The sequence below is a fragment of the Zeus faber genome (genome assembly GCF_960531495.2).
Source record: "Zeus faber genome assembly, chromosome: 4".
NCBI classification, from domain to species: domain Eukaryota; kingdom Metazoa; phylum Chordata; class Actinopteri; order Zeiformes; family Zeidae; genus Zeus; species Zeus faber.
Window position 1 is genome coordinate 28,295,954 of NC_137191.1, and position 22,221 is coordinate 28,318,174.

Consider the following 22,221-nt stretch of genomic DNA (forward strand, 5'->3'; position numbering starts at 1 on the left):
GTGATGTAATCCCCCCGCCCCCTCTCACTCCTGCTGCCCCCCTGGCGATCGGATTGCTACTGTGCTGTATACCTTATATATTGTAAGTGTTACCTGTTAATTGTATGTTTTGGACTTTCATCATTTATTATAATTGTCCAAATGCCTGTTGGTTTTATTTATTTATTTATTTTTTAATGGGCCTACATTTTCCATTTCGGACAAGTACGTTTGGCTATCAGGCAAGTAAAACATCTCCGCTTAAAAAGCTTCACGTCAAGCCCTGACGAGGAAAGAGAGGGAGGAACAAAAGTCAGCAAGGCTGTGAAACATAAGTAACGGATGTTGAGGAGATGTGATGAATATGTCCACAGTCATGGCTCAACTGGGTGTGACTTAGCCGTTTGTGAAAGTGTTACAGCTTGGGAGTTATTGGCCCAAGTGTTATTGTCCAACCCTCGATTCTAAATTGTACACTTGTCCTTTTAATTCTACATACATCCTTCTTGATGATGTCATTTTAAACCCACTGCTCGAGTCAATGGCGATGAGAAGACATTTGACAAAAGGGCCAAGTGTATGTACAATAGGCAACACATTATGTACAGTTTATGTTCAGGGGAAATAATAACAGTACTAATAACAGTAATAACAACAATAATAATAACACCAACAACAACAACAATCATTATAATGAACAGCGTGCAGCGCAAGTGGCGCAATGATACAGGTGAATATAAATACATCATTATCTACACCCAGCACTACAGCACAGAGCTACACTGCTAGCTAGCAAGCAAGCATGCTCTGCTGGATGAAAGCTAGCCAGGCAGCTAGCTTGATGCTAGCCCTCTGGGTGTGTGGATAAACAAGTGCACATTATTCCCGAATAAGTGGCCCGGCACTCGGTCCCGTCTGAAGACACTAGGCCGTGGGAGGTGGGGGGGGGACTCACCTTTGTCTCCCGGATGTCCTGCTTCCCTCCGTCGGGGTACCACTGCACTCGGACGAACCCCCTCCCGAGAGGCCGGCTCCGGTTCTCCGCCCCGCTCTCCGTGTCCGAGCTGGCCGGGATGCGTCCACCTCCGCCGCCTCCGCCTCCGCCTCCGCCTCTCCCTCCTCCTCCTCCTCCACCTCCACCTCCTCCTCCTCCGCCGTCGTCGTCGAGGTCCGAGTCCGAATTAAATTCCTCCTCGCCGTGTATCATCCGCACCAGGCCAAAGCGGACGGAGTCGCGGTACCGGCCCGAAACCAGGTCGTGGGAGAAGAGCAGCCGCTGGGAGCCGCCGTCCGCCGCGGAGGAGGGAGGCTCCGAGCCCGGGCTGGCCGCCGGGGAGAGGGTGGTGGGGGATGCTGCTGATGCTACGGGCTCCGCCATCGCTGCTGCTGCTGCTGCTGCTGCTGCTGCCGCCGCCGCCGCTGTCAGGGAGTGAGGATGCGGGGAGCGGGGCGGGGGGGGAAAGGGACCCGGAGCCCGGGGTGGTGCACGTGCTTTACGCGGTGACGTCGCTACGGAGCGTGACGCCGACAGCCGCGCGGTCGCGAGCGCGTGCTGCGATCCCAGCAAGCGGCGGTTGGGAGCGTGCGGATGACGTCATTATCGGGAACGTCTCGATCGCATCTGCTCAACATTTTTCTATTTTGAGGGTGTGTTTTTTTTACACGAGCAGAAATAAGCGCCACGGATGCTCCTCGCGCCTGACCTCACGTTGACTCTGCTATAAAACCAGACGACGAAAAGGGCGAAAATGACTACAAACGAGGCACAATGACGTCACGTTCTTACAGCGCGCCCTGATTATGCTGCGTTCCAGGGCAACTCGGAAATCGGTCGATTTCCTTAAATATGTCCCATTGCCTCTGTTCTTTCGATATAGTTGTCTATATAACAATGATATTACGATATAATCATTTATATAATGATCGTACCATAAATTGATTGTCCCATCCAATCAGACTGTGACAATAAAAGCGCAACATTCCACAAATCACGTCATAATGACGTTACAGCAGTTGAGAAAGTATAGTTAGTACTTTGGTCGTTGTTTCTATCCTTTCAAACTTGTAATCCGATTGGCTCTAATTTACAGGATTTCTTCTAAATATGTATTTATTTACATATTTTTAAATATATATATTTATTCCCCAGTTGTTTCCTTTTTGGTATGTCCCTATGTAAGTCTGCTCGTGTAATATCGCGCAGCGTATAATCCGACCTGCATGTTTTAGGATTTGTCCTTATTCTTCAATACGTTGACTTTCAGCACCGCGCACTCGCAGCTGCCGCCAGGCGTCAGTGCGCCCCGTGTTCCTGTTCGTGCGTGGACGCGACGACACGGACAGCGATCGCTTCGTCTCCGGAACGTTTCCGTTTATTTGAGCCGCAAAGGGGAAATAACTTCCAAAAAAGAATCATAATTACATATGATTCGATACGTGTTGTGCATAGAATAGCATTTGTATTCTGTATATATAATACTGTATATATTTGACTATTTCTGTTATGTATTTTCGTCTATTTGTGTATATTTAGCTATTTTGATTTTACTTTACATTCTTATTATATTTATTTATTTATTTTGTTTTGTTTGTTCTTTTTTGATTAAAAGATGTCTATATCTTTATATCTTTATATATTTTCATAGTTTTATATATATTCTTTATGTTTTATTATATATATATATATATATATACGTTCATACACACACATATATATATACATGTATATACACATGTATACATATACACATGTGTATATATATATATATATATATACACACACACACACACACACACACACACACATACAGGCACACCTCACTTAACGACCGAGTTCCGTTCCTCGGACCAGGTCGTTAAGCGAGGACCCGTGTTATTTCCGGGTACGGGGGCGTAGCCATTGCGAACGCTAGTGTAGTGAATACTGACAGACTGCGGGGAACGAGACTGAGACTGAGAACGGTGATGAGATGACATGTATACAGTGTATATAATATAGGGAGCGTATACTGTATAGTGCATATAGTAAATAAAGTGTTATGAGATTAGATGCCTGACGCTGAGACGCAGCGTTGTGCATTGTACGCAGCGCACGATACGGACTGGAGTCGGTCGTAAGTCCGAACGGTCGTTAAACAGGGCGTTAAGTGAGGAGTACCTGTATATATATATATATATATATATACACACACACACACATATACACAGTATACATATATACATATATATCGATACACACACACACACACACACACACACACACACACACACATACATACATACATACATACATACATACATACATACATACATACATACATACATACATACATACATATATATATATATATATATATATAGATATATATATATAGATATATATATATAGATATATATATCGATTCGACGTGTACAATCCGAGCCTTGGAGGTGGCATGACGTGGACCTAACCCTAATTCGAAACACCAGCACCTCCCTTCCTAACCTGTGGGATTATGACCCGCGCGCTTTATTAACCAGCGGAGGGTATAAAGCGCTCAAGGTGCGCAACTCCGACCCAGGAGCCGCATCAAGAGCCACATTTAGAGTGGAAGACCATCCGCGATCCATCCATCCCCGAGGGAGAAACATCCAAGACTTGAAAGTTGACAAAAAAAAAAAAAAGTTGTTCTTCGGGCATGTCGCTGGTGAGCGGCCTGAAGCCTCTCCACATGCGCTCCCCGGGGCCGCAGGGCCGCAGGCACACACTGCCCGCCAGCGAGTTCCGCTCCCTCAGTCCCGAGGACGCCATCAGTGTGTTCGAGATAGAGAGAGAAGGTAAGCGCTGCCCTTTTCACGCTTGCACGCCAATATGCTATTGACGTGCTTTTGTCTATTGTATGGAACTTGAGACTTTCATTATGGGAAAGGGGAGTGGGTTTGTTCACCTTCCATACGCAAGGGACAATTCAAATTTCTTTCTATAAAGCGTAAAATACATCAAGCAAAAGTAAAGATAGGATGTAATTATCTTAAAATCTTCAAAAGTTTGTCCACTGTCTACGCAACACAAGTCACATTTTTGTGGAGGTTATTTTTCGACTCCCCCAATATATATATATATATATATATATATATATATATATATATAAAATCTACGAAAAAATCTAATACGTCAATATGTCTTATCTGTTCCCAACTTGAAATTAACACCACGTTTTAAGTTGAGAAAACCTAAAAATAATATATTAATAGGCTACTTTTATCCCCTCCCCCCCAGATGTTCCCTATGTATCCTTTATATTTGTCAATATATATTCTGAGAATTATGATAAGATGTGGCTGACCATATACACTGAAAAAAAATGAGTCAAGATCAACTTAAAAAAAAAAAATGCTTAAAATTGTGAGCTCTTTATTGTATATAGTGTATATGGACTCACATTTTAAGTGTTAAATTTGTGAAAACCTAAAGTATATATCAGATAGAAACATTTTAATTAATCTATTTTATAGCCCCAATGACAACTTTTTCAGTGTAATCCTCACACCTGTTAACACTGTTGGGTCGTGTATTTTTTATTTATTTTTCTGCTTTATATATATATTTTTTGCATATTACCCTAACCCCTTGTTGCCCCCGCTCCCCTCCCCTCCCCTCCAGCATTCATCTCGGTGTCGGGTGAGTGCCCTCTCCACTTGGACGAGGTGCGTCACTTCCTCACCCTGTGTCCTGAGCTGTCGCTGGGCTGGTTCGAGGAGGGACGCCTGGTGGCTTTCGTCATCGGTTCCCTGTGGGACCAGGAGAGGCTGACCATGGTGAGACGCTCGTCACTCTAGCTGTGACAGACGTAGTGTCAAGAGATCATCAACCATTGGATAACCGCTTGATGCCACCATGCGACACCCAATTCCTCATCAACGCAGCAGGGGGTTCTGAGGAATTCAAACCGAGTGTATGCGGGCACGAAAGGTTCGGCGCATTCTTGGGGATTCGGTTCAGACGAGTCACTCGGTAAAAAGTGTCGTTCGATTTTTCCCAACTCTTCGGCTGTTTGGTTCAGTTGGTGAAAGGCGAGCGAGGACTTCCTGAATGGATGAACCAAAGACAGAGGAGAGGGTTTGGCTCAGAGTCATGAATGGAATTTTCATAGAAATCATTTAATTTGGTCGCAATGATCTATTTCGGTGGAATGCAAAGTGCAAATCAATCACATTCAATATGAATTAGGCCATATTACTTCTTTTTTTTCACGTTATTTTAACCCTCTGTAAATATTTTCCGTTCGCAAGTCGCTCTCACAGATGCAGCTTGTTGGGCTTGTTGCTCGGTTGCTTGAGGCTCACGCGTGGCTCGCCGCTCTCTTTGTTTGGCAAAACCAGATTCTGGCTCCATGAAAGCCTGTGTTTCTGGCTGCTGTTACCGAGTCACACAGTTACATTTGTTCCATACAAACTAATCATTCGCCAGTCTTGCCTCACTAGTTTACTGCATACCGAGTGTGTGATCCTTAGCCCCTGCAAACATATATTTCTTATTTCAAATTCAGATATCAAATTAGGAGTTGAGAAGTATTCCAAAGAGAAAGCGAGATATACACTTCACCCACTCAACTTTAACATGACATGCAGTACATAGTGGCATTGCGAGGAGAGTAAATGTTATCACGTCCTCGATTAAGTATTAAGTAAGGGTAATGTGGCATCTTCATTTGTGTGACAAATTGATAAATGCCTTGATTTCCCCTCAGGACGCCCTGACCCTCCACAAGCCCCATGGCTCGACTGTGCACATCCACGTGCTCGCCGTGCACCGGACGTTCCGGCAGCAGGGCAAAGGCTCCATCCTGATGTGGCGCTACCTGCAGTACCTGCGCTGCCTGCCCTACGTGCGGCGTGCCGTGCTCATGTGCGAGGACCTCCTGGTGCCCTTCTACCAGAAGTCGGGATTCAAGGTGCAGGGCCCCAGCGAGATCACCGTGGGGCCCCTCACCTTCATCGAGATGTTCTACCCCGTCAGGGGCCACGCCTTTATGCGGCGTAACAGCGGCTGCTGAAATCTGAACACAGGTCAGCAATAAGGTAGACTGTCGTTTTGGCCCCGGGCGGTCGGGAGGAAATCTGATTCATATATGAGACACGGAGGTTGTATTTCACCACTAGATGTGTGTGAAGTAAGTATGCTGTGGAGGGCGGGACATTACGGGTAACTGTCACTCAATGCCCACGGCAGCTTTCTCTCTAAAATGCATCTGGACACAAAATACAAAATTCTGTCAGATGCTTACTCTCTAGTTAGTGCTATAAAGATGCAGCAAACAGAAAGTCATAGAGCATAAAAAAAGAAATTGAAAGTTTCACCAGACATTTCGAACATCATTTTTTTTGGTTGTCTATTTTGCATAAGATTGTCATTTATGTTTTTATTTTTTCGTATAAATGCCGGGCATTTATTCGTAGGATAAATAGACGTGCAAGTGTGGTGGCGATGATGTATCATTATGCCCACACTATATGAGTACACCGATGATAAAAGAAAAAAAAAAAAAGTCATTATGAATGTGTTTCAAAATACTGGACATTGTATTTCTCCCCTTAGCTGGGTGTCTTGCGGTGAAATTAACCTGCATCTCCATGTGGCTTTCTGCTTAATAGTCTGTACAGTTTGCCTTTAAAACTAATGGGCAGCTATAGAAACTTGACAATGTTAAATTACTATATTTATTATCCCCACCATGGAAGCCCATGAGATGTCGGAGGAGATGTAGGCAACAGTGACACAGCTAGAATGGTTTGGCAGCCGAGACCCTCAGAGCCCCTTAACTGGATTAAGCAGGATTAACTTGGGCATACCTTAACTGGGCCGTAACGCCTGCTCCAACATCGCGATCTATTATAAACAAAATTATAGAAAATTGTCAAGTTTTAGGATAAATTGTATTTAAAAAGAAAAAGAAATGAATACAGTCGCCTTCTCGACCGCCTTCGCCTTGTAGACAATCACCACACCTCTGCCTCCTTAAGTCTTGAATCAAGACTTATTATTACCTGCCCTTCACTAAATAAAGTTTCATTTTGTAATACAGCAGTTTCCTCTTTTTATTTTTACCCCCCAATGTAAAATAATGATAGTTAAATTGTTAGCACTTGGCTTTTTACAAATTTGCAGTCAAATCTGAACAAGAAATTTGAGACCTGAGAACAATACAACAAACAGGCTGGCCTGCTTTCCCCTAAGCCTCCAGCGTACATGATGTGTCATTTGGCAGGTGCTGGAAGACCAGGAATCCATGCACAAACTCAATTTCTGAAATTATATTTATTTTAACAAGTCTGCTTTGACATAAAGTGTTTCAAGATATTCCAATAAAAAAAATTGTTTTAAATTAATTAAACAACTCAGAACAGTACAGCACCACGGCCCCTCGCCCTTTTAAATCCATCCGACAACGTTCCTTTTTCCCCCCCTCCAAAACGAATAAATAGAAAAGACAAATAATTTTGGTCCGGATGCAGACGTAGTGTGACGGGTGCACACAGTAAAGCTCAAGTCAAATAGTCTAATTTCGGAACAAAAAGGCACTGCGATGTGTACTGTAAAATATGAAACGGAATTAAACGTCCTTCTCGCTATTTCGGGTGGACAACTTGAAGAAAAAAACAAACAAAAAAACAACAACTTCTAAAAGCATTCTGTTATCCAGCATACAGTCAAATATCATGTGAGTAACACTGTTAAACAGTAAAGGACTCCCTCTCCAAATCAATCCTCAACGCAACAGTAGCTGACCTTACCTTCTGAGCAGCTAGCTCAGAGGGGTAACACTGGGCAGAACTCTTAGTTGTTAAAAAAACAACAACATGCGTCCTACAAATACCAGTTCAAGTCTATTTGCATGTGAGTTACACTACCCAACCAGTATTAGTAGTCCCTGTAATCACCTGTACCTTGACCAAGCTGCTCCAGAGGCACAACAGCAAATCAATAGAAATGCCTCACAGGGCAAGGGTATGACTGGGTTTTTGTCTGAAGATTAGCTTTCGCCAGCCACTCGAGGAAATCCTATGTCCCAAACACCTCCTTAGAATGGCCACGGTACTGCTTGAGGAGTTTGAAAAGGAAAGCCCACATAACGTCAGCAAAACAACAACATACAGCCTCTTCAGCAACAGCGTCAGGTTCAGGGTAAAACATGAATAACGCTTTGTAACAATTAAACAAGGCACGGACAGTATATTGGTTATTTGCTTCCACTAAGTGTTAGAGGAGAGAAAAATGCATTTCCTGACAGAACTTAAATGCCCCTTGAGTGAGTTCATCCTGAATATAGACCTGACATATAGATATTTCAACTTAATTGTGCTTTAGGGACACGGTCAAAAGAACATTGACAAAACAACAGCAGAAAACCACGTTTAAATTAAACGCCCTTTGAAATCGCTTTAATACCGAAAAAGTATTCGATATCCATATGGATTTTGTAAAACCTCAAAATTATTGTAAGGCAGCCAGTGGTTCTTTTTGATTATAATCTTGCCTAAACAAGCATTTCTTTTTATGTAACTTAAACCTACACAAGTGCTGCCAAACAAACACATAGAACTCCTGTCAATCTTACAGAACATTATTCAATGCCTGTAAGTTTGACAAACAAAAAAAACAAAAACACAAAAAAACGATAAATATTTGAAACGTTGCAGAACGGAGTGATAGTTATACCGTCTCAAAAACATCCAGTGTTACAAAAACAAAAACAGTGAAATAGGCATCAGGTGATGATAGGTTGCACCGTCTCATCAGATTATGAAGTGCATATGACATCACAGCGTCGTGGCAGTGGCATCAGTGTTCCTTATGAACCGCCCCACACCGCACCCATGGGCTTCATGGAGTTCCAGTGAGTATTATTTTCCACCAGCAGTGCCGTGGCCTTGAACTGTCTTCCGACCGAGCTATTCACTTCTTCATGAAGAACCGAGGAATAGTCTTGAAATGACTCGATACGTATTCTCTTCTTACTCTGTAAGAAGAGAATACGTATTGAGAAGAACGTCATTCCGATCCATTGGCACCGAAGACAAAGCCATTCAATGAAGTCATCAGATGGCTCTCCAACTCTCTCTTCCTCGAGGTCCTTCAGTTTGTATTTTTTTTTTTTTGTTTTGTTTTTTTTGCCTTCAGAGAGTCTCACGCTGTCGTTGGGTTTCTTAGGACCTGGAAAGCCGTGAGAACATTGCCGACCTTTGGGAGGTCAAATAGGCAAGGACCAGAGCCATTAAATTAACATGTTCAATTTTTTAAGAAGTCTGAAAAGTTCATTTAAAAACAGTTGAAATGCTCTCGAATCGCCTTTCACTTGACCTGGAAAAACATTGTTTCATTGGCGGGTTTACAGCCTGCGTCCCACAAGCGCTTTGGGCAGGTCCAAGTGAAAGTTCTTCCCGCCAGGCTCTAGTGCACCACGTGGCCAATGTCGTGGTCGATGTCATACTTCTCACAGAACTTGCTGGTGAAGGGCAGGCAGGTGAGGTGCTCCAGCCAGTGCCAGTTAATGGGGTAGATGTAGAACCACACGATGAGCGAGGAGAAGAGCCCCAGGTAGACCAGCAGCGACAGCACGATGAGGGCGCGCTTGCGGTACTGGTCGAACGTCCCGAAGGAGACGTAGGGCAGGAAGGCAAAGGAAAGCAGCAGCCCGCTGAGGAACCCGAAGATGTGGGCGATGTTGTCGATCCACGGCAGCAGGCCGCACAGGAAGAGGAAGAGGACGATGCCCAGCAGCTTGAGGAAGGCCTTCCAGGGCTTCTCCAGCATCTGCCAGCCCTGGAAGAGCTCCACGAACAGGCAAGCGAGCAGGCCGAACTGGGACCCTGCCGGACCCACCTGGATGGGCAGAGGGAGAGACACATATGAAAGAACAACTTGATTTTGGCATTTGATATGGTTTTACCATTTGAAGACCTGTCCCCCTTTGATGTATTTGTTTTATACATATTTCCATAATTGGATATCAAGATCCACTTGGCAAATTACAAATCATTTTCATCTGCTCACCTTAAGCAAGGGAGGAGCATTCCTAAAGTCGTCTGTACAAGTTTATCCAACTGTCAGAACCCACTGTTAAATCCAATCTTCACATTAGCACTTAAATGTCAACAGTAAATCTCGTGGCTTACACGTGACATTCAACTTGTTTGTCACGTGCCTTTTTAAAACGTTTGCCACAATGTGGCAATGGTTTTAAAAGGGATTTATTTGAGTGTGTCAAGTCAAAGTAAATATCAGCGAAATGGAGACAGCCGCATTAACTGATACATGGTCACTTTTGCAGACAGCCCCAGACCCTTCTCAAAAGTGGTTTAGTTTTGAATCTCGTCCCGAAGCTCCAGACTGGCTCAGACATTAGAGGTGTGCAGATTAAAGTGACGTGAGAGCTCATTTGGGAGGCTTGGCTAGGTGTGAGACAGATGGCTAATCTGCCAGGGCACTTAACGGTCACACGGACAGATATAAAGGTGGAGTCTACATGCCTCTGACGTGTTTCCAGAAATGCTCTCCTGCGTGTTGTGTTTGGATAACAGGGGCGGCTATTGCATGTCAAGCACTCAAACCTTTTTGTGATGTTAAAGTATAAGGGGGTCTTTGGGTTGGTGGTCCGTGGCAGTCTCGTGAAACAAAAGGGCTATGCTCTTGTCATCCCACAGGTCGTCCACAGGACAGAGTTCTTTCAAGTGGTGCTTGATGATTGAAGAGTGGCATTGCAGGTTGAGAAGTTGAACTGCACTTGCAGACTAACTCTGTCCTAGATGCAAGGGCATACAAATACGCCCAGCATGCTGACAGCACAGGTTAAATCATAATTAATTATTAAATCAGGTTAAGTCATATTTAAGTGTGAAATTGTATAAAAATAAGTAAATAAAAATTCTCAGAGGCTCCTCAAAATACATCCCAAATGAGGAGGACAAATTATAATTTGTTTTTCCAGGTACGAGTCATCTAGCGTTGCTTCTTTCTTTTGTGCTCAGCCTGTATTATTTTAATCTAGGGGTTGACTCCTCTTAACCCCCCGACTGCCTACAGTGAAAGGAAGGCTGTAATCTGGTAAAATGCATCTGGGAACCACACAGCATTGAAGAGTTATTCCACTAAGACCAGTGAAGCCGCTCCTAAAGCCCCACGCCCAGTTCCCCAGCCAGACAAGCCTGCTTAGATGAAGCCTCTTCATGCTGATTTCCCCTTTCCAAAATAACCGCGTGACCCTCTGCAAATTGGATCGGATCATCTGAAAAATGCCTTAAAGCTGCAATAAGCCCCCTCCATCGCTCTCGTCCAAGAAATTATTTGACGTCTACCGAGGCGGGCAGAGAAGTAACACAAAGTGTAGGCTGTGAGTATTAATTATGAATTGGGAAACACGTACTTGCGCGAGGGAAAGCTGGAGTAACAACCTCCCCTGCCTGTCCAACCTTACAGCTCCATCAGCGCAAGGATTTGAGTTTCCTGTACCCTTATGTGTATCCTGTACTGATGGCAACCCATGTCAAGGATTGACTGACGTAGCTTGATGGTGCCTGATGTAGCTTACATTGTACAGTACAAGCAACATTTTGAATTAAGTCATTTGTATTAAAGGGCAAAATCTATCCAAATGGGAAAGAGCAGGTGGCATTTACATTCTTTTTAAACTTAAAAGTAAATATCATTTTAACATTTAAGAATTTACAGGTAATCAATCAAGGTATCAATATCAAACACTAATATATCATTTTATTATGATTATTTTAATATTTTAAGTTAATTACAAAGGTAGGTACAATAACAATGCTCTACAACGTGATAACCCAAACTCAAACACATTAATCTTTTATTGGCCCTGCTATTGTTCCCACATTTCTTAACGGGCAAGAGAGAGAACATAGGTCGTTTGAGTAGTTTGCACTGTGTAGTTTGCGGATCCTTTAGTTTACACACTAGATTGTTCACCTTGACTTTCACGTTCCTGTCAATCAATCACGATTAGTTGAGAAAGATTTAAGCTCAACTCCGGAAGCAATGGCTAAATATCGAATATTCTTTAAATGCAATTATCATCACCAGAATTCAATAAGTTCTATACTAAATAGTAATAATGCTGGCCTTGCAGGGATCCACGGAGCAGCCAATCAGGGGGAGCAAAGAGACGTGGGAGGAGCTGATTGGTCGGGAAGAGAAAAACACCGTACAAGGTATTTTTTACCTGAGCACAGCCAAACTGCAGTACATAATGCATACTACAGATCGGTCAACAAGTTTATACGTTTGATTGTTGATTTTAAAGTCTTTACTTAATGTCTTTAAAAGTTACTTCCTTCAATACAAAAAATAATAATTAGGCCTTTAAGTAAGTAAGCTTTGTTCTTCACCAAAATAAACACTAAAAAGGGCTAGGAAGTGACATTTTATACATGAATTCCTCAACAAATAGCACTGTGACCTGAAATGTCCAATATGCAGAGCGGTCCTTTTCCATTTACTACATGAAATATCAACTCTTTATCAAACATTATATCAAAAATCCATTTGAGCGGAGACGTGAAGCAACCCCAGGAGTGCTTAAGAGGGAAGAACCATTGATCAAAGAAGGCAAAGATTGCAATCGGTTCTCATTTGAAGACTCCTTGGTTTCCCATGAGGCTTTGTTGTAGTTTGAGACGTAGCTGACTGTTTACAAGCCACAGGGGTCTCCTTAACCCAACGGTCAAAGGATAGCTCGCTCAAACTGTCTCTTTAAGTGGCTTGACCACTGACCACCCCCAGCTCACGTGTGCTTATCCCCGCCTATCCCTGGGGCATGAAATCTTGTGAGCCTGTAAGTGCTTAGGCCATGGGCAGGGTGGGATTTCTGGCACGCACATCAAGGAACCTCACGCTGGCACCGTGACAGATGAGAGTGAAGTACGTCATGCAGACAGGGACTATAGCGGTCGAATACGTCAAAGTGAGAGTCAGGGAAGGAGGGTAAGGTAGGACTTAAAAGGACTTGGAAGTAAAGAAGTAACCTTACCCTTTAATTAAATGAAAACATTTTTTGATCTATTCCACTTTACAAATATAATTGCCCTTTTTTTGTTCTCAACTTTATGGGGTTGGAAATTGACTTCTACAGCCATTTTCTATAGTTCATATGTGTTTTCTAATTCTCTGGGGTTGAAACTTTACAGTTGTTTTGGGTAGCCATTTTCTATAGTCCATAAACAATATATGTCCTTTTAATTCTCTGGGGTTGGAACTTGACTTCAACTTTGCAACATTTATTCAGTGTACAAGGGCTGGGTTTTCTATAGCCGTTTTCTATAGTCCATGACAGTAGACAGTTTAAACTCTCCCTTCTTATCTGCTGTTGTTTCCCCCAATATACCCTTCCCCAGAGTCAATTAACTACTCGCTGCAACAACAGAGTTCAACACAAAGGCATTAGTCTAATCTGTAAAAGAGGAACGTGCGACTTACTGAGGCTGGGCGAGGTGAAGTGGTGTAGATTATCTAGACTGGACGCGCCTCACACTGGGTTATTCGCTAAGATGTGGCTCCGGGTGTGACTTACTGGAGAAGGTTTTACTGGGGATTTGACCATGTAACACTAACCCATTTTAACCAAGCAATTTTCATAGATGTCATTGATAAACCAAACAACCAACCAACAACAAGCGTTGATATAAATATTAGGGGTGTCACGAATTTCCAAATCCACGATTCGATTTTCGATTTTAAGGTCAGGATTTGATTAACATTTATTTTTTCCCCAGGACTGACGGCTATGCCATTGTCAGACTATCAAGTCTTGATTTGTAAAGAAAAACAATTGTTTCTCAATAAGTAACTTTAATATGAATATTAAAAATTATAAATCAAAAAAATATGAGAATATTAAAAAAAAAAAAAAACCTCAACAGTTAGGAGTTTTAGAAAAACTAGACTTCAGAATAATAAACAATAAGTTATTTATTACACTACGTTCAAGTTATTCACCAAAATAAGCACAGAAAAACAGATGCTATTTCTGCCAGATTGGAACGCTGGTTGTAGAAGGCAAATAACTACCTGCAGCTCCGGTTAGAGCGATCTTTTCTCCAAACAAAGCAAATAAAATCTCTAATCTGCCAGGGCACTTAACGGTCACAAGGACAGATATAAAGGTGGAGTCTACATGCCTCTGACACGTTCCAGAAATGCTCTCCTGCAGTGTTGTGTTTGGATAGCAGCTATTGCATGTCAAGCACAGGAACCTTTTTGTGATGTTAAAGTATACAGGGGTCTTTTGGTTGGTGGTTGTTGGCGGTCTTGTGTAACAAAAAAGCTGTGCTCTTGTCATCCCACAGGTCGTCCACAGGACAGAGTTATTCCATTAACGATTAAAGAATGAATAAAGAGTGGCATTGCAGGTTGAGAAGTTGAACTCCACTTGAAGACTAACTCTGTCCTGGATGCAATGGAACAAATACTCTGTGTTGTATGCCCAGCATGCTGACAGCACAGGTTAGGGGAAAAAAAAAAAAAAAAAAAAACTCTTCTCTGATATAAAATTGTTCTCCAGTCACCATATTAAGTTAATCAGAGTTGACCACTCAAGTGTTGATTTTGCTGAATGTTCTTCTTAGGGAAGCGTTTGTTTTTTAACACCCTGGGAAGTGAGTAGGGGTAGGCTTTCTGCAGTGGAGAGTGTGCTACAAATGCCGAGCACTGACTCCAGTAAATGAGCAAACTCTATTCATTCAACTAAATGAGCTAAGCTGAGCTGAGCCACAGACTGGAAACAGCCAGGGAAGGGGCCTTGGCTGCACTGGAATTTTTTGCAGGCTATATGCAAAAAATTCCAAAAAACAACTGGGTTGTTTGATATTTGCAGATTCTAAATTTACCCTTAACAGGTGTATTTAACAGCCTGTGGTTCTCAATGTGGGGTCCAGGCACCACCAGGGTTCCCCAACAAAATGATTACTAGTTAAACTTCACCTTTATTTAATTAACGAGATGTTAGCACATTAGAGAATGTACAATAATAACTGTTTTGATCATAATTTCACAGCTATCTGCCTAACTATAGTATATACAGAAATGGAAGTTTGAACTTAATCATACTTAACAGTAAAAATCTTCTCAGATTGGGGTCCCAGAGACAAAATCTTATCAAATGGGGTCCATGGACTAATGTGCATTGAGCGTCCGTAATATGGAAAAAGGTTAAGATTATATGGCAGAAGGTTTCTTGGTTACTTCATAAAGATAATAGGCTTTGGACAATACTAGTGCTGCAGATTTCCAGCTTTAATTGCATGATTGGAGGAAAGGGGAGATTTTCAGTCGCAGAAACCTGTGCCCACAACAGCCATCTTCTCCATCTTACTCACTGGCCACCACAGACCACAGACACCTGACCAGCTCAGTGGAGAACAGCGCAGCATGGCAGAGAGCAGTGCTCTGAGATTTGTGAGTGTGACTATGAATGCAAGAGAAGGTGTATTCAAGTAGGCAATCTGAAAAAAACCCAAAACAAAACAAGAAACTTTTTGGATTAAGTACATGTTTGCGTGAATGTCAATAGGATTGTGTGCTTACTTGCGAGCACACGTGTACATTACAATAATCATAATAAGGTGAATAACGAGAATAAGATGATATTTCGAATAAGGTGTTTATATGTGTTCGCATTATTTAGATTCCCTCAACCAAGCAAGTTGACATGGCACAACAGTCATTCAAAATATTACAAATTATGTGTATGTATGCCACACTGAAGCAGCATAAGAAATTTCACTTAACAAACTTTATAGATCTTACCATTTACTACATTTATTGTATTTTACACAGATGCCTGGATGACTGGGTCAGAGCATCTCCAAAACAGCAGGTCTTGTGGGGTGTTCCCTGTATACAGTGGTTTGTACCTACCAAAAGTGGTCCAAGGAAGGACAACTGGGGGACCGGCGACAGGGTCAGTGATGCGCATGGGGAGCAACGTCTAGCCTGTCTGGTTGGATCCCACAGAAGGGCTACTGTAGCTACAAATAAAGTTAATGCTGCTATGATAGAAAGGTGTCAGAACACACAGTGCATCACAGCTTGCTGTGTATGGGGCTGCGTAGCCACAGACCGGTCAGTTGCCCATGCTGACCCCTGACCACCACAGAAAGAGTCTGCAATGGGCACGTGTGCATCAGAACTGGACCATGGAGCAATGGAAAAAGGTGGCCTGGTCTGATGAATCATGTTTTCTTCTACATCATGTGGATGGCCGGGGTTAGGGTCTGATCCGATTGAGCATCTGTGGGATGTGCTGGAACAACAAGCCTTGTTCTTGTTGTTGTGGCTGATCGGTGTACATACAATAAGCAGTCCAACAATAAAACAAATGTAATAAGTAACAATACCAATAAATATAGCTGCAAGCTACATGGGGACCAGTTTAGTCGTGTTAGGTACATATTACAGGTTTCCGAGTTTCCGCCAGTGTCAAGTGGAGTGGGGTCTGCCATGTCAACGTCCAGGTCGGGCGAAGGGACACTGTTTTTCTTTTGAAGTAGATTTAATATTTTGGAAATAAATTGTGTATAAATAAAGACATGTCGGTTATTGTTAACGTTTTAAACATGTTTTTTAGTATGTCGGTCAATCACCGTGCACTTACGTCACTGATGTCCCACAAGAACGGTGTTTTAACAATTACGATCGTTCCTTGATCATGCAGTGCACGGCACAAAAGAAAGGGAGAGCTCCTCCAAAGGTTCTTTGTTTCCATTAAACACAGCTTTTATAATAATAATAATAAGCCTCAATTGTTTAAATGAAATGCAGGAGAATATATATATATATCTATATATATCTATATATATATATACTGTATAAACACATGCGCACACACACACACACACACTCTATATACTGTATACTTATATGATCAAATATTCTACAACTGCCATCATAATATACTCAATATTCGCATTATTATTATTAACAGATATTATGTTTACCTGACAGTTGTAATTCTCATAATATTGCCTTGTTTGGAATAATATCGGGACATTAATGTCCATGTAAATGCACTGAATATTGTTTGAAGAGCTTATCCCATGATTTTGAAGTCCTGCCATCAATCATTTCAGGGCTTCCGTATGAACCTTATAAATCAAATAAATCGATGTGTATTTCGTTCATAATTCAAGAAATACATGCAACACCAAAAGCCCTCTTTGTAATAAAGTCATTGTTTTAACTCTCTGACCAGGGCTTGACATTAAGCTTTGTCAGCCTCTTGCCTGAAGCGGCTGAGTTTTACTCGCCCGATAGCCAAATGTACTTGTCTAAAATGGAAAATGCAGGCCTATTAAAAAATAAATAAAACCAACAAGGATTTATTTTCCTATCATACAATCGTGGCTACTCAAGATCGGCGTTAGACGATCTGATTGCCAGGGGGGTGATGGGAGCATGAGGGGGTGGGGAGTTAAGTCACAGCACACCAGTAAAATGCCAGCATGGAGGACATAGAAAGAAATATTTATTTATATTAATTAAATCATTTATCCTCTGTTTAGTATTTAAAAAAACCTTATTGACGTTAGAATTTAATTTGGATTAAAGATGTTCAATAATCATCTTCAGCGTGGCTCAGCATCTGATGGAGCTCTGAAATAAACTTAAGCTTTCTGCAAGCAATACAGTTGAAGTTACGTGAATAAACATTTATAAAACAGTGTGAACATTTTATTTAAAATATTTAAACACTAAAAAAAAATTTGAAAAATGTCTCCTTCAGTGGCGTAGGTTTCGTTTGAATATGGGGGCGCGCGCACGCACACACACACACACACACACACACACACACACACACACACACACACACACACACACACACACACACACACACACACACACACACACACACACACACACACACACACACACACACACACACACTAAGGGGGGGGTCTGGTGGTCTTCCTCAAAGACATCTTGAGCATCAAACAGTTAATTTCCTGCATTCTGGTACATTTTAATGCACCTTTTCTGCATCAACGTATGGTGGAAATGTCTTTATTGATAAAAAATAAAAGTCCTCTGATTTCATGTTTTTATTGGGGAGGGGGGACAAATGCACGTGTTCTAAATATTGAGGGGACGTATCCCCCGCCACCCCACGAAATCTACGCCTATGCACAGCATCATGTTCCGTTTAACATCATTGTCTTATCTTTAATATCACAATCCAAATCCGGCTCTGCCCCTCCGGCCCCGTGCGCGAGTCTGTGAGAGACAGACGGACGCACGGAGCTGAGCTGGAAAAGCTCCACTTCAGGGATACAGTATGCAATTTATTTTCAGATAAGAGAGATCACATTTGTTAAAGCAACGCAGCAGCGATACGGTACGCAGTTTATTTTCAGATAACCTTACATTAGAGATCACATTCATTTTTCTCTTGCCCGATCGGACAACTGCATGAGGCATTCTACTTGCCCACCCCAGAGTTTGCTTGCCCTGGGCAAGCGGGCAAGCACAAATATCAAGCCCTGGTGACATTTGTGTTGACTATTCATTTCAAGGCCCACCACGGTATTTCATTTTGACTAGGTTTGTTTTTTTGTGATGTAGATTTACCTGCGTGTGTGTGTGTGTGTGTGTGTGTGTTGCAGACCATTTCACGCGTCAGCTGAGGGCCACATGTCGACGTCCTGGCGCAGCAAGGCATCTTCAAACCATGACGGTACCACCATGCTCAAAGTTAAATGAACATCGCTCTTCTCTCTGCCCTTGTCCAACTCCGCCAACATCCTCTAGGTGTGGGTGTGTGTGTGTGTGTGTGTGCGTATGTGTGCGTCAGTGCCGAATGTGTGCGCCACTGACCTCGGCTCTGTACGGTAAGAACAGCGCGGAAGCCAGGTTGCCTGTGATGCCGCTGAAGATGTAGATGATGGAGATGCGGTGCCAACCAGCCAGCTTCTCCAGGTCCCTCAGGATGGTCATCTGAAACACCAGCGACACCAGGCAGTGCAACAGCCTGGAAGACACACACAATGTGAGCATGACGTAATCTTTGCACAACTCTATTAAACTATAACTGTAAGAACCGGGCGATGCATCATTTCAAATTTGAACGTAATAGGGGGCCAGACATCGCCAGGGACTTTGGTACTAAATGATCTAAGTACAAATGCACACCTGACCTCCCACGACCACCACCTTCCCTCAGTGATCTTGCTTAGCCACAGCGGCTTGTAGCAGAAAGTAGAGAGTTCACGTGAAAGCAGCAGAGCCCCAAGTGGAAATATTTCCCTCAGGTTTTAAAACGCTCCTTACCGTAATCATTTAAGCCAAATGTCTTTATCCCATCTTAAAGGGGACTTATTATGCTCCTTTTCAACAAGTTAATATATGGCCTCTGAGATCCCCAAAACATGTTTTTGGAGTTTTTTGCTGAAAATACCAGTCAGATTAGGCCATCGAGCCTTGAACATTGTAACATACCTCAAAACCATAATGTTACAAAACGGGCTGTGAGTTCTGTGAGTCAATGGGGTTTGAGCTTTACCCCGGATTCTGTTGTATTTCTCTGGAAACTTTCATTGATTGACTTATCAGTGCACTAAAATCGGTTTCTGAACAAATTTGAGGCTAGAAATAAGCAATCCAGTTGCTGAATCTTCAGTGTTTTGTTTCATTCCATAAGGAAACGGAGCGGCACAGTGGAATGCGTATCACGAGACCCCTGTGACCTGTGCATATGACGGGTGTGCCGAGGACACGTTCCTCATGAATATGCATATCTTTCCCAGACAATCCACTACCTCGATGCCCATTCACACTTAGAAAAGAAAAAGGGCCTGATAAAAAGTGGACCATGGGGCAAAGGGAACTAATTGAGCATATTTAAATTAAAAACTTTTTTTTTTTTATTTTAATTTTTTTTTTAAACCCTGGTTCGTACCCAGCGTGAAGGAAGAGCGAGAGCCACAGGCGGTAGACCTGGTCAGGCACATCGGGGTTGAGGAACGGAAGCAGACCGCACACCTTGTACAGACAGTGAACCTGGAAAGGGAGAGTCACTGAATGAGAAACACACACACACACACACACACACACACACACACACACACACACACACACACACACACACACACACACACACACACACACACACACACACACACACACACACACACACACACCTGGGAGCAGAGCGTGGCGTCTTCGTGGAAGTAGCCATGCATGAAGGTGCAATATTCCCGGGTGGTAATCTCACACCTGCAGGTGGGATGAGGTGGACGCATGTCATACTGAGCAGCTGCCATTTGACAACTTAACCACAGGATTATTTACAAATGTCTGAATTCTACTTCCACATGTCCAACCTATTGAGTCTTGCCAGATTGGTGTACACACAAGGCAGATGAAGGTCAAAGTTGAGGTCCCCTTACCTGCCCTTGGTTCCTATGCAACATGGTCGCCCCATGATTTTACAGTCCATGTGCCGGTACCCCGTGTGGTTCCACTTCTGGGGGAAGGTGCACAACTGGGGGCGGCGGAGAAACCAGGTCTGAGCGACTAAGACTGGGAGTTTTGTTTAAGCAATTTTGTTATGGATTCTGACTCTTTTTGCATTTTAGGTACTCCTCACATAACGACCGAGTTCCGTTCCTAGGACCAGGTCATTAAGTGAATTGGTTGATAAGCAACGACCCGTGTTATTTAAGGGGGCGTGGCCATTGCTAACGCTAGTGTAGTGAATACTGACAGACTGAGGGAGCGAGACTGAGAACGGTGATGAGATGACATGTATACAGTGTATAGTATATATAGTGCATACAGTATATACAGGGTGATGCGCGATGAGATGCGCATGCCGCGGTATTGTACGCAACGCACATAATAAAGTCAGAAACGGTCGTTAAACAGGTACAGTAGGTTGTTAAGTGGGGAGTACCTGTATTATATTACCAAATGACAGTTGTTTTTTTTCTTACCGGCCACTGCGTGATGTCCTCGGGCCAGAGGTGTGGCTCTGCGGAGGCGGGCTCTTCACAAACTCTGCTCCCAAAGTTCCATGCACCGCGGTGGGAGGGGGGTTGGAGGCAAGCCAAGATTAATAATAATTTTTACTTAAATAAATACATTTTTAATTATTAATTAAATCAATAATTATTTTTTTCAAACAAAGATAGAATGACCCACATCAACGTCATTACGTGCATAAATATACAGACTCAAACGGCAGCATTTTGTTTGTTTATGCCTCGTGTTCACTTCCAATTCATCAACATTCCTGAAAATTGCTACCCAATACCTTTATAATAAATTATATGGTTGATATGTCTCATCGTCTAATGTTTCCTAAAGGACAAAAAAAAGTAACTATACCAATTCAGTAGTGATTTAGGACTAGACTTAAATTGTTGGCTGTAACTAGTCTGTGATGTGATGGAATACAAAATGCACAACTATTCGATAGATGAAAGAGAAACCCTAGGTAGGAAATGTAGAACTGAAGTGCTTCCAATGAGATGAGTTCAGCACCTGGGGTCCTGATGGCACACAGAGCCCGAAAACCTGGCAGTGTCCACCATCTCGCCCTTCCATTTAACAAAGGTGGCCAGCGTCTCCTGTGCACGCAACAAACACACACGTTAACTATTTAATAATATTTTATATGATTCCATAATCATCTTAACAAAGAATAACAGTGTTGAAATATATTTGCCTTTACATGAGCTAAATGCAGACTGAGATTGTGTTATAAGTATATACTGTAAGTGTAGAAGTATGAAAACATAAAAGTGTATTATAAGTATTATATAAGTGCTTTATTCCTAATGTGTTTTTAATGTCTTTTTAAATTACATTTAAAATCATAAGAGGGTGAGTGACTGTAAATAATGTTTGTATGCTTAGGTTAATGCTTAATTCTGTACAAGTACATGTCCAGTAAGCATGTACATAATGAACGTGACTGAAGGGAAATCCATAATGCAAAATAATATTTAGTCCTAATCTGTAGAATTTAAAACTCATTGGCAAGTCATTATGGATTACTCCAGAAGCCCTAACTACTGTATCATAACTGACTGATTTTAATTCAGATATAATCTGTCATAAAAGTGATTCTGGAATGTTTATATATTGTATGTATTTTCTTTCTCAATTTTTTGAGTCCTTTTCCTAACAGGCTTGTGTTTAAAATAAAAAACAAACAAACAGCATTGTGCCGATCTGTCTGAGCGTACTGAGGA

At 42.4% G+C, this 22,221-nt stretch overlaps 3 protein-coding genes across 3 annotated transcripts in view; 1 reads left to right on the top strand and 2 right to left on the bottom strand.

The window, feature by feature from the left end:
• ube2o (ubiquitin-conjugating enzyme E2O) overlaps window positions 1-1,357 on the bottom strand; it is a gene marked incomplete at both ends in the record, with an annotated part of 40,078 nt that extends 38,721 nt beyond the window's left edge. The window contains one exon of the mRNA XM_079999264.1: window positions 935-1,357. Coding sequence (XP_079855390.1) covers window positions 935-1,357 — 423 coding nt within the window. The remainder of the gene's footprint in view (window positions 1-934) is intronic.
• Window positions 1,358-3,656: 2,299 nt separating this feature from the next.
• On the top strand, window positions 3,657-6,014 carry aanat1 (arylalkylamine N-acetyltransferase 1; the record flags this gene model as incomplete). The annotated part of the gene is made up of 3 exons (XM_079999530.1): window positions 3,657-3,795; window positions 4,622-4,776; window positions 5,709-6,014. 3 exons carry the CDS (start codon window positions 3,657-3,659, stop codon window positions 6,012-6,014), a joined length of 600 nt encoding a protein of 199 aa, XP_079855656.1.
• Window positions 6,015-7,294: 1,280 nt separating this feature from the next.
• Window positions 7,295-22,221, bottom strand: part of LOC307228656 (inactive rhomboid protein 2-like) — a 44,912-nt gene continuing 29,985 nt past the window's right edge. The window contains exons 13-19 of the mRNA XM_079998396.1: window positions 21,509-21,594; window positions 20,959-21,022; window positions 20,413-20,507; window positions 20,164-20,239; window positions 19,923-20,023; window positions 18,842-18,995; window positions 7,295-9,841 (exon numbers count right to left, since the gene is read on the bottom strand). Coding sequence (XP_079854522.1) covers window positions 9,410-9,841; window positions 18,842-18,995; window positions 19,923-20,023; window positions 20,164-20,239; window positions 20,413-20,507; window positions 20,959-21,022; window positions 21,509-21,594 — 1,008 coding nt within the window. The 3' untranslated portion in view covers window positions 7,295-9,409. The remainder of the gene's footprint in view (window positions 9,842-18,841; window positions 18,996-19,922; window positions 20,024-20,163; window positions 20,240-20,412; window positions 20,508-20,958; window positions 21,023-21,508; window positions 21,595-22,221) is intronic.